General features: G+C 65.5%; 1 protein-coding gene across 2 annotated transcripts in view; it reads left to right on the forward strand.

Moving 5' to 3' along the window:
* The window catches only part of PPFIA4 (PTPRF interacting protein alpha 4), a 45,683-nt gene that overhangs the window by 8,381 nt on the left and 25,150 nt on the right, over nt 1–12,152 (forward strand). For both annotated transcript variants that reach the window (XM_072733645.1, XM_072733646.1), the window contains exons 2-12: nt 1,866–2,492; nt 5,174–5,275; nt 5,528–5,692; nt 5,935–6,009; nt 6,175–6,264; nt 6,774–6,965; nt 7,190–7,336; nt 7,528–7,662; nt 11,330–11,413; nt 11,667–11,798; nt 11,981–12,043. In XM_072733645.1, coding sequence (XP_072589746.1) covers nt 2,259–2,492; nt 5,174–5,275; nt 5,528–5,692; nt 5,935–6,009; nt 6,175–6,264; nt 6,774–6,965; nt 7,190–7,336; nt 7,528–7,662; nt 11,330–11,413; nt 11,667–11,798; nt 11,981–12,043 — 1,419 coding nt within the window. In that variant the 5' untranslated portion in view covers nt 1,866–2,258. The remainder of the gene's footprint in view (nt 1–1,865; nt 2,493–5,173; nt 5,276–5,527; nt 5,693–5,934; nt 6,010–6,174; nt 6,265–6,773; nt 6,966–7,189; nt 7,337–7,527; nt 7,663–11,329; nt 11,414–11,666; nt 11,799–11,980; nt 12,044–12,152) is intronic.

Below are 12,152 nucleotides of genomic sequence, written 5' to 3' on the forward strand. Positions count from 1 at the left end.
TCCACCTGCCGCCGTGGCCCATTTCCCGACGGGGTGCGGGGCTCACCTGGCACCTGGTTGGGGGGAGGCTGTGAAAGAGCCCGTGGCTGCCAGCTTCTCGGCCGCCAGGACGACCAGAGGATTCGGGGAGGGGAGACCAGGACCAGGATCACGACCACGACCACCTCCGGGGCTGACCCCGCCCCTGCAGGCCTGCGGGGCTGCCTGCCTTTCCAGGCTGTTTTCTGCAGTCCCTGGAGGCTGCAGAAGGGGGGGGGGTCCTCACAGCAGAGCTTCCGGGGGTGGCGACAAGACCGAGGTCACCTACCTGCTCGGAGGCAGCCTAGAGGTCCCAGGTCCCAGCTCCCAGGTCTCCACCACCCGGCAGGACGCCTGGGGACCCTTGGGCCGACGCTGACCCCTGGGCCCCTGAGCTCCCCGGGCTCTTCCTTGAAGGACAGATTCTCCCCCAAGCGGCCCTTCCCAGGCCTGCCCTTCGCTCCTGCTCCCTCATCAGTTCATGGAGGAGGGAAGGGGGAGGGGGAGGGGCTGCTGTACCCAGCACTGGAGCCGTGACAGTCCTGACCCCCCGGGGCCCTGACCCTCCGCGGTGGCTGCCTAGCATGAGAACGGATCCCCTGGGTTAGTGTCTGTGTCAGTCTGTGTCTGGGGCGTGTGTGTGGCCTCTGTGTACGTCCCAGGCCGCCCGTCTCCGTGTCTGCTTGTACGGGTATGGGCCTGCCCACGTACCCCACAACTCCTGGGCTGCCTTGCCAGGTGCCCAGTCCAGGCCCACCTGCCTCCCCTGCTGCCCTCATTTCTGCCCAGATCCTGAGTACAGTGCAGGGGGCCCGGCAGCGGGTGTCCCGCTTCCCACGTGGGGTCTGACACCTCCTGTCCTCTCCCTGCCCGTCGGAGTCTGCCTGTTGCCCGAGGGGTGGACGAGACGCTGTCCCTGTGTCTCCCAAGTGGTAGAAGGACGGAGAGCACCGTTTGTGGAGCATCTCCTGGGAGCGCGCTGCGGTGCCGGCCGCCTCACTCCCTCTCAGGCAGCAGGAGCTGTGATGCCTGATTACCGCGGTGGCCTCCCAGGGACCAGGGGGTGGGCAGGGGGTCAGAGGCTCAGGGCAGGGGGAGCAGTCCCCAGCTGCACGCTCCGCACCCCGTCCTGTCCCCGCCCCGGGGCTTCCCTGTGCGCAGTCAAGGTGCACGTGCTGCCCGCCCAGCTGGGCCTGCCCTGGCAGTTCCCCGGGTGGACGAGGGGCCCGCCCGCAGCAGGAGAGTGACCCCCCGCCCCTCCCGCCCTGGTTCCTTCAGGTCACTCGGCTCCTGCTCCAGCACCGGGAGCAGGCCGTGAATTCTGAGAGGAAGCCTGCCCCCCACCAGGGCCAGGTGTCGGGCGTGTGGGAGCCGGGAGCCTCTTTGCATGACAGGCGTGGAGTTGGTCGGGGCTCCTGCCACCCCAGGGCCCGCCCAGCCCTTCCCGGGGACCAGGCCGTGTCAGTGGGCAGGCTGGGGGCCCAGGAGTCTGCGTGTGTGCGTCCACACCCCTGGGACCCTGCACGCGTCTGGCTTCCCCGGGCCTGGTGCGGGGAGGATGGCTGGGGGCACAGCACCCCCCTCGTCTCGGGAGGACTCTGGGCAGCCTGCTGCCTGCTCCCCTGCCACTGCCTGAATCATTTCTATATTTGGCCGGGGAGCCACGTGGGTGGGGAGCCAGTCCACTGCGCCGCTCCTGACAGCGGGGGCGGGGAGCTGAGGCAGAGGACGGGGCGCGCCCTGGGAGCGCTGAGTGAGCGAGCCTGGGGAAGAGGCCCCGTGTCCTGCTGCCCCCCGCCCCCCAGCCCGCCCCCACGCTGTCCTCACGGCAGCCTCTTCTCCCGCAGGCCGCTCTCCGGGAGCCATGGGTGTCGCTGGGCCCAGCTGGGACGCTGCCAGGCTCCGACACTCCGCCTAAGCGACGGGCCCTCTCCCAGGCCCGCGCTCGCTGCCCGTCATGGCCACGCTCGGCTGCTGCCCACTCGTCTGGGGACCCCGGGCACCCAGCCCCAGCCCCGAGAGGTTAGGCCAGGCCCTGTGGCTCCTGTGCACAGGGGCGCGCCCGGTGCCAGGCCCCTTTCAGAGCCAGAGCGACTGATGCCATGGGCAAGGCCCCTGCCCACCTGTCCACTCGCCTGGCGCCTGCTCCGAGACCCATGCACCAGGTCCCCCCGGGGGTGCCAGCCCCGTGAACTCCTCCCCTGTCCCCCGACGCTGAGAAGGCCCGTCCCAGCCCCGCCATGTGCGAGGTCATGCCCACAATCAACGAGGGGGACCCCCTGGGGCCCCCCCATGGCGCCGATGCTGACGCCAACTTCGAGCAGCTGATGGTGAACATGCTGGATGAGCGGGAGAAGTTGCTGGAGTCCCTCCGGGAGAGTCAGGAGACCTTGGCAGCCACGCAGAGCCGGCTGCAGGACGCCCTGCACGAGCGGGACCAGCTGCAGCGCCACCTCAACTCCGCCCTCCCCCAGGTAAGGCCAGGTGTGCCCCTCCGTCGCCTGGCTCCCCCCAGCCCTGGGGCCGCCGCTCTGGGCTTTCCGTTATCTGCGTCTATTTGCATATCAATAAACGTGACTTTCGTGCGTGTCCCTCCATGGAACCGGAACCCGTCCCTGTGCACCTTCACCCCCTCCTCGGCCGGACTTGGCTTCCCCTGGACCCGGGGCCGGCCGCCCGCCGCAGGGAGCCCGCGCGGCCGGCAGGTGGCGCCCGAGGCTGGAAGGGGACGAGCCCCGGGGAGCCCGGCTGCAGACGGGACCTTGGGGATCACCTGGTCCACCCCTCACTGCACGCGTGGAACACACGAGGCGTCGCGTAGCAAATGCTAGGCAGGGCTGGACCCACAAGCCGGGGACCTTGAGCCCCGGGGTCAGCGCGCTGCGGCCTCGCCTCGTGCTTGCAGCTCCGATGTGGGTACCGCCTACTACCTCCGTCCTCTGTTTTACACACGATAACAGTGAAGCTTGAGATGGGCCCGGTGCCCGGCCTGCGTGTGCAGGGGTGGGGGGCCCGGGGCGGCCCCCTGAGCAGCCCCCGCTGCAGACTCAGCTCCACGCCCGTCCCCACACGTGTGGGGACAAGAGTGACGGTGGAGCCCGGTGGGCGCAGGGCTCAGATGAGGTGGTGGCAGGGCCTCGGGATGCCTCCTGGGGGGCACGGGGTCCTGGTGGAGGGAGGACAGGGCGGCCGGGGGATGGAGGAGCCAGTCCTGCCCTGGGGCTCACCGACAAGGCAGGAGGGGGACTGGAGGACCGGCCCCGGGGTAAGAGTCACTGCCTGACCCGTGCTGCTCGCTGCTGGGAGGCCTGTCCTTGTAGCTTCCAGATGGAGACGGAGCTTCAAGGAGGCTGGGCTGCTTGTCCGAGGTCGCAGGGTTGATGGGACACGGCTGGGGTTTGATTCAGGCCCATCCTGGGAGCCTCAAGAAGGCAGGGGCCGTGTCTGTGTTGTCACTGTGTCCCCAGGGCCCAACTCAGGGCCCGGGACATGGCCACGCTCGCAGTGTTGGTGGCCGCAGACCGGCTCCTAGGCTGGGGCTCTCCAGCTCTGTCCCAGCCGGCATTAGCAGGGGACGCAGGCTTCCCCGGGGGGGTCTGCGAAGGCCCCAAGGACGTGCATCCCCCTGACACGGGCTTCGAAACGTAGGCGTGGTCTCATCAGGGGCTGACCGAGGGCTGGGCCCTCCGGGGGGACGGGAGAGGTGCGGAACCAGGAAGGCTGGCGGAGGGCTGCACCCAGCGGGTGACCGGGCTGCCCGGATCTTAGGTGTGTGCAAAGGAACCACGAGAGGGAAATCTGAAAACCAGGACAAGAAGTTTGTAGTCGGCGTTGTAGACGGTGTCACGCTCGGGAGGTGGTCCTGGCAGCAGGTGTCGGATGGGCTGGGGTCGCGGAGGAGGCGGGTGTCCCGGGGTGGGAACCCAGGGGGTTGGGGGAGAGAACATGGGTCCCTGGGGGGTGGCGTGGGGCCGGGGGCGTGCGAGTCCTGTCTCTGGACGTAAGTGTGTGTGTGAGCGTGCTGTGCGTGTAAACTGAGGCGTGGAACAGCCGTGGGCCAGGCCTGGGCTCCTAGGGTGTGAGGTGTTGGCCACCCCTGGCCATGGCCTTGACAGGCCGGGCTTCTCCGGCTCTGCCCTCGGGCTCCCGCGGCCCTTCCCACGGCCCTGCCTGCCGAGGCCCCTGTGGGTGGCTCGGGGATGCCTCCTCCCGTCCCGAGTCGCCGCGTGTGCAGGAGGCCTCAGGGTGGGGCCGCTCCAGGCTCCGGGCGCCCACAGAGCGTGGCCCAGCTCTCGGAAAACTCCGGGGCGGGATGCTGTGTGCGTCAGCCAGGAGGGTGCGAGGGGCCTGGGAGCGCGGGGCCAGCCTCCCCCTCAGGACGCGTGTCCCGACCCAGACAAGCTGGGCCGCGAGAGCGCCTGGGCGTGTGCGGGCCTGACGCGCTGGGAGCAGGGCTCCCGGAGGGGGGACCCCGAGCATGGCGCTGGGCGAGGCCGGAGCGGGGGCCCTGGACCGCGGCTGGGATCCCTGCGACGTGGGCTAGAGCCTGGGGCCTCCGGCCAGGTCTGCCGGCCGCCTTGCTCTCTCTCTCTCACACACCTACGCCCACGCACGTGCACACACGTGGGCGCTTCCCTCGCCTGCCGGCCCCGTAGCTGTAGAGCCCTGGGGAGGGCGTGCGAGGCAGAGGCAGCTCCCCGGGGCCCTCGCCTCGAAGCCCGCTCTCTTCCTCGTGCAGCACCCATGGGTCTCTGTCGGGACCTCACCCAGCCGCACGGGACGGGAGACTCCCCTCTGGGTCTCCAGGCCTTGGTGGGTCCTCGGGGTGCCGGGGAGACGACGTAATCAGGCCCTACTGCTGCTGGAGGCGGGGGCTGCAGAGCGGATTCGGGGACTCTCTGGCTCCTGTTTCTATCTCCTCCCCTCGCACCCTAACACATACGTGGAGTTCGCAGGGCACCCCGCGGTCCCCCATGATGTGGCCCCCGCCCCCGGGACGCTCCAGTCCCGCTCTGCAGTGAGGATGCCTGGGGGCTTTCGTGGGGGCAGCTGCCCCATGCAAGGGGCGGGTGCGAAGACCCCATCAGCGATGGGGCAAGCAGGAGGCAGCTCCGGGGAAAGCCCCCGAGCACTCAGGGGCCTTGGGGGCTTGCAGGAATTTGCCACCTTGACCCGGGAGCTGAGCATGTGTCGGGAGCAGCTTCTAGAAAGGGAGGAAGAGATCTCAGAGCTGAAGGCAGAGCGGAATAACACCAGGGTAAGCGGGTGACCTGTGTGTGTGGGGGCTGAGCCCCGCCGACCACAGGGGTGGCCAGGCCAGGGCCAGGCATCTCCCGCCCGCTGCTGACCTCCTCCTGTCTTGGGGGGTGGCCGTGGGAGGTCAGGGCCCCGGGGCGGAGGCCAGGGCGGCACGGGCGTCCTGCTGTCCCCCCGGTGGTCCTTGGCCCCCCTTCCGGCCCCCGGGCACCGGCTCACCGCCCTCCCCTTGCGCTGCCCCTGCCCCTGCCAGTTACTCCTGGAGCATCTGGAGTGCCTGGTGTCGCGCCACGAGCGGTCGCTGCGCATGACCGTGGTGAAGCGCCAGGCCCAGTCGCCATCCGGGGTCTCCAGTGAGGTGGAGGTGCTGAAGGCCCTCAAGTCGCTGTTCGAGCACCACAAGGCCCTGGACGAGAAGGTAGCCGGCCCGGCCCCGGCCAGCCTCGCCTCCCCGGGGCCTCCCTCCGGGGGCCCCCTCTCTGCGTGTTCCTCGGCCCGTGTGCAGGGGACAGCTGCCCTCTCCTCCCAGTAGCCTCACTGCCAGGCCCTCAGGGAGGTGCTCTCAGCCGCCTCCTGCCCCAGGCTGTGCGTGGAGCCCAGGCTCCGCAGGCACGAGTCCCGGGGGCCCCGTGTCCTCTCCATCTCCCCCTCCCTGGGCAGGTGCGGGAGCGGCTCCGAGCGGCCCTGGAGCGCGTGACCACCTTGGAAGAGCAGCTGGCAGGTGCCCACCAGCAGGTAAGTGGCCTGCGCCCCCTCCGCCTGGACGCCGCAGCCCCGCTGCTCTGCCGTCTGTTGTGCGTTGGGCTCCCTGCTGTGGGGGCCGGGCGGCTGGGCCGGGTGGGGGGGGGTGCAGGGAGTCGCCTTCTCTGTGACTCACCGCCCCGGGGGCCCACCCTACAGGTGTCTGCCCTGCAGCAGGGGGCAGGGGTTCGGGATGGAGCGACAGAAGAGGAGGGGACGGTGGAGCTGGGATCCAAGCGGCTGTGGAAGGTGGGTCCTGGGGAACCGTGTGGGGGGTGGGGGGCCACCCCCAGACGGGACGTCAGGGCCCCGCTGGCCTGGGTTCAGGAGAGCGAGTGCTGGAATGACATCTGGGGCTCTCTCCAATATTCCCATCGCTCTTTCCTTCTTCCCCCACACGCCTGCGAACAAATCTGTGGGTTTTTCTGTCGTGTGGCCGACACGCTGCCCGGCACCTCTACGTTGTCCACTTGGACGGTCGGGTGCCACCTGCCTGTGTGTGGGTGTCGGGCAAGGTCCCTCCTGCGTCTGAGCCTTTGTTGCCCTAGTGCTGCCCCTTCCTGGGTTACGGGATTCTCAGACAGCAGGTGGAACCGGAAAGTCCTTTCAAAAGAGACACAGGGGAGCAAAAGTGTTTGGTCAGTGTGTGGGGTGAGCTCCTGGGGCCCCTGGGGGCACAGCTGGGATGTGCTCTGGGGGTGCCGGCCCCGGGCGGGCTGGGAGCCCGACGACTGACGGATGGTTCACCGTCCCTGGAGGACGACGCGGGCCGGGTGGAGGAGCTGCAGGAGCTCCTGGAGAAGCAGAACTTCGAGCTGAGCCAGGCTCGGGAGCGGCTGGTCAGCCTGACGGCGTCGGTGGCCGAGCTGGAGGAGGACCTGGGCACCGCGCGCCGCGACCTCATCAGGTCAGAGGAGCAGAGCAGCAAGCATCAGCGGGACCTCCGGGAGGTGAGAGGAGGCCCCCCGGCCCGGCCCTGCCTGCTGCGCCGGCGCTCGGGGTGGGGGGCTGCTCGCGTGCCCTGGGTGTGCAGGGAGGGCCAGGCCGGGGTGGGGGGGCCTGCTGGGGCCACCGTGGGGAGGAGTAGTGAGAGGGCCGGGTCGAGCTCAGGCCCTGGCGGGGGGCGCAGAGGACGCTGATGGCCCCCGGCCCGTCCACTCTGCTCCTGCCCCAGGCCCTGGCCCAGAAGGACGACATGGAGGAGAGGATCACGACACTAGAGAAGCGCTACCTGGCTGCTCAGCGTGAGGCCACGTCCATCCACGACCTCAACGACAAGCTGGAGAATGAGCTGGCCAACAAGGAGTCCCTGCACCGCCAGGTAGCACCCCCTTTGGCCCAGAGCCCCTGAGGCCCCGCCTGGGGAGGGGGGAGGCCGTCCTCACGTGGGGGGCGGCCCAGAGCCAGGTTGTCCTTGCCCCCCACCCCTGCCCCCCGGCTCCTCCGGCCGTCACCTGCTCTCTCCTGAGCCTGGGCGCTCCCTGTTGACCCCCCCCCCCCCCACGGTGCTAGTGTGAGGAGAAGGCCCGGCACCTGCAGGAGCTGCTGGAGGTGGCGGAGCAGAAGCTGCAGCAGACGATGCGCAAGGCGGAGACGCTGCCCGAGGTGGAGGCTGAGCTGGCGCAGAGGATCGCGGCCCTCACCAAGGCAAGTGGGCCCGGCCCGCCCGTGGCCGCCTCCCGAGCCCCCCAGCACACGCAGGGGGCGCAGAGCGTGGGAGGCACTCGGGCTGGGAGCCAGGAAGGCGCCTCGCACTGTGTGACTCCGGGACGCGCCTGTGATCCCTGCCCTCCTCACCCCCGGGAGCGACCGTCCCTGGGAAGGGCCCAGGAGCCCTGGGAGACGTGGGTGAGACCCCGGGGGCGCAGAGCGCTGCGTCAACTTGCCTTTGTTGGGGGCCTGGGTGGAAGACGAGGACGTCGTCCCCGGAACGAGGAGATCCGAGAGGAGAGGTGAGCAGCGTGGGTGCAGGGGGCGTAGGCTGAGCGTCGCCGGCGTCCTGCAGCTGGGCCCTTCCGGCTCTAGGGATCAAGCCCGGTCGCTTGAGGCCTGCAGCTTTAGGGTCGGTGCAGGGCCTGGGTTGTGCCCGACGGGGTGTAACAGTTACTGGGAGGTGTCCGGGCTGGAACCGCCCTTGGGTCTGGAGAAGCGGGGTCGACGCACGGGCACAGGCCTGCGGCAGGGGGTCCAGAGGACTTAGGGGTGTTCGCAGCAGGTTGACGCTTTCCGGGGACCTCGCTCGGGGCCGTCTCCGCCCAGCCAGGGAGAGAAGGACGTCCGCGTTGCATGAGCATCAGGCCCCGGGGCCTCTGGAGCCTGGGGGCCCCCGGCTGTCCCCGCCACCCGGGAAGTCGCGCCCCTCCTGATGAGGCATTGGGGCCGTCCTCGTGGCATCACCTCTGTGACGTCGGGTTGGCCTGCGTGCTAGCTCCTAGGGATCTGGGTTTAAGGACGTAGGGGGCCAGGTTGGGGTGCTGGGACGGCAGCTCAGCATGTCCCCAGAGGGACAGGAAGGGATGGACTGACGTGATTAATAGGTTCACACGAGTCACAGCGGGGCGGCTCTAGGGAGGGTTTCCCGACTGCTGGATGTGTGACAGTCTCGTCCGCGGACTTGGGCTCTCCATCCCTGGAGACGCAGGCCTGGGGGGAGCCCACCCACCCGGAGGTGACAGCCCGGCTAGCGTGCACCCCGTGTGGCAGCAGACCTGTCGGCGTGGATGGTCTCACTAGTCCTCACAGTGTTCAGTGGGTTAGGGTTAGGGTTAGGGTTAGGGTTGGGTTGAGGTTAGGGTCGGGATTAGGGGTTATGGTTGGGGCTAGGGTTAGAGGTTGGGGGTTAGGGTTGGGGTTAGGGGTTAGGGTTAGGGGTTGAGATTAGGGGTTTGGGTTGGGGTTAGGAGTTAGGGGTTAGGGTAGGGGCTAGGGTTAGGGGTTGGGGTTAGGGTAGGGTTAGGATTAGGGATATGCTTAGTGTTGGGATTAGGGGTTACAGTTAGGGTTGGAGCTAGCGTTAGGGGTTCATGTTAGGGTTAGGTTTGGTGTTGGGATTAGGGGTTAGGGTTAGGGTTGGGGCTAGGATTAGGGGTTGGGGTTAGGGTTGCAGTTGCGGTTGGGATTAGGGGTTAGTGTTGGGGTTGGGGATTAGGGGTTGGGGTTAGTTTTGGGGTTGGGGTTGGTTTGAGGTTAGGGATTAGTGTTGGGGTTGGGTTTGGGGTTGAGGTTAGGGATTGGGGGGATTAGGGGTTAGGGTTTGGGTTGTGTTTAGGTTTAGGGATTAGGGTTGGCATTGGGGTTAGGGGTTAGGGTTGGGGTTAGGGATTAGGGTTGGGGTTGGGGTTGTGGTTAGGGTTAGGGGCTAGGGGTTAGGTGTTAGGGTTTATGGGTTAGGGTTAGGGTTGGGTTAGGGTAAGGATTAGTGTTAGGGTTCAAGTTTAGGGTTAGGGATTAGGGTTAGGGGTTAGGTATTAGGAGTTAGTGTTAGGGGTTAGGGTTGGGTTTGGGGTTGGGATTAGGGGTTAGGGTTGGGGTTAGGGGTTAGGGGTTAGTGTTAGCGTTGGGGTTGGGATTAGGGGTTAGGGTTTGGCTTGGAGCTAGGATTATGATTTAGGGGTTGGGGTTAGGGATTAGGGTTAGGGTTAGGCTTGGGGTTGTGATTAGGGGTTAGGGTTAAGGTTGGGGCTGGGGTTAGGGTTAGGGGTTGGGGTTAGTGGTTAGAATTAGGCCTCAGGTTGGGATTAGGGGTTAGGGTTAGGGTTGGGGCTAGGTTTAGGGGTTTGGGGTTAGGGTTGGGGTTGATATTAGGGATTGGATTTGGGGTTGGGGTTAGGGATTAGGATTAGGGGTTGGGGTTAGAGTTCGGGTTGGGGTTGGTTTGAGGTTACATTTTAGGGTTGGGGTTAGGGTTGAGGTAGGATTAGGGTTAGGGGTTAGGGTTGGGGCTAGGGTTAGGGATTACGTTTTGAGGTTAGGGGTTAGGGTTAAGGTTGGCTTTGGGGTTAAGGTTAGGGTTGCTGTTGGGGTTAGGGGTTAGGGTTGAGCTAGGGATTAGGGTTGGGATTGGGGTTGGTGTTGTGGTTAGGGTTAAGGGCTAAGGGTTAGGGTTAGGGTTAGGGTTTATGGGTTAGGTTGGGGTTAGGTTAGGGGTTAGGGTTTGGTTAGGGTTGGCTCTGGGGTAAGAGTTAATGTTAGGGTTTAGGGTTAGGGTTGGGGTTAGGTATTTGGCGTAGAGTTAGCGGTTAGGGTTGGGATTGAGGTTAAGGTTAAGGTTAGTATTTAGAGTTAGGGCTTAGGGTTAGAGGTTAGGTATTAGGGATTACGATTAAAGGTTGGGGTTGGAGTTAGGGATTAGGGTTTAGATATTCGGGGTTAGGGTTTAGGTTTCTGGTTAGGGAAGGAGGTAGGGTTTGGGGTTATGGTTATGGTTAGGGGTTAGGGGTTATGGTATGGGTTAGGGTTAGAGGTTAGGGTTAGGGGTTAGGATTAGGGGTTTGTGGTTAGTGTTGGGGTTGGTGTTAGGGTTAGGCTTAGGGGTTAGGGTTGGATTGTGGTTAGGTTTAGTGTTAGCGTTAGATGTTAGGGTTGGGTTTGGGATTAGGGTTGGGGTTAAGGTTGTGGTTAAGGGTTAGGGATTAGGGGTTGAAATTAGGGTTGGGTTTTTTAGGGTTAGGAGTTGGGGTTAGGTTTAGGATTAGTGGTTAGAGTTAGGATTAGGTTTAAGGTTAGGGATTAGGGTTAGGAATTAGTGGTTATGGTTCAGGTTGTGGTTAGGATTAGGTATTAAGGTTATGGGTTATTGGTTAGGGGTTAGGGTTAGGTTTAGTAGTTAGGGTTATGGGTTGGTGTTAGGCTAATGCACTTTATGGGTGCTGTTATCATCCATCTTTATAGTCTAGGAGATTCAGTCACATAGGGGTCCGATAACTTGCCCATCGCCACATACCTGAGAAGAGAGGGAGCCAGGATTTGAACCCAGAAAGTCTGGCTTGCATCTCTGCCCTTAAGTGCAGGTCCATCCATCTACCTGGAGGCATAAAGGAGATTTACGGTAGCTCATGCTTTGAAGTAGAGTTTTTTCCTGGAAGTGTGGGGTAGTTTGGACCACCAGCTGCAGGCTCGGAGCAGGAAGAATGGGTTGGGGAAACAGCAGTCAGGGTGTGGATATTGCTTGGGAAGAAGGCAGTGGTGGTGGCAGTTGTGCTTCCAGGTAAGAGGCCCCGTCCCGGACAGTACCCTGGCTGAGGGTGTGTGGGATGCAGGCCCTGAGCAGGAGGGCCGAGCATCTACGGCTGCACTGACCCATGCCTGCTTCCAGGCTGAAGAAAGGCACGGCAACATTGAGGAGCATCTGCGACAGCTGGAGGGTCAGCTGGAGGAGAAGAACCAGGAGCTGGCGAGGGTGAGGGCACCGGGCTGGGCTCCCCAGGCAGCCTCCCCAGATGACATGTGGATAGGCCTAAGAAGAGTGGGAGCTGGGGGGACGGGGCCTGGGTGGGGACAGAGCCATGGAGGGGCCAGAGGAGGTGGTCTGGGAGCCGGAGCCAGGGGCTCTGGGCCTACCAGTAGGGGACAGGTGAGTGGGCTGGCGCCGGGTGAGGCGCGGGGATGGGCGACCCCGGGGTGACCTGGGAGCAGGGGTGCTGGCTCTGCAGGTGCGCCAGCGGGAGAAGATGAACGAGGACCACAACAAGCGGCTGTCGGACACTGTGGACAGGCTGCTCAGCGAGTCCAACGAGCGGCTGCAGCTGCACCTCAAGGAGCGAATGGCGGCCCTGGAGGAGAAGGTGTGGTGGGGTCGGGGTCGGGGTCGGGGTCACAGGTCTCGGTGGGCGGGCCCAGGGGAACAGTTGGGGTGTCAGGGCGGGGCGTGTCCTGGACATAGGCCCGGTGGGCAGAGCTGGGGAGGCAGGGGCAGGAGGGGCAGGAGGGGCGGCGGCGGGTCCCCAGCTCCCGGCTGTCCCCCCAGAACACGCTGATCCAGGAGCTGGAGAGCTCCCAGCGGCAGATCGAGGAGCAGCACCATCACAAGGTACCGCTGCGGGCGGCCTGGGCGGGCCGGGCTTGGTGAGGAAGGAACGCGGGCGGCGCCGGGCTGCGCAGACGTTATTTCGCGGATCCTCGCTAGAGCCCGTCGCGGC

Source organism: Vulpes vulpes, chromosome 13 (genome assembly GCF_048418805.1).
Source record: "Vulpes vulpes isolate BD-2025 chromosome 13, VulVul3, whole genome shotgun sequence".
Taxonomy (NCBI): Eukaryota; Metazoa; Chordata; class Mammalia; order Carnivora; family Canidae; genus Vulpes; species Vulpes vulpes.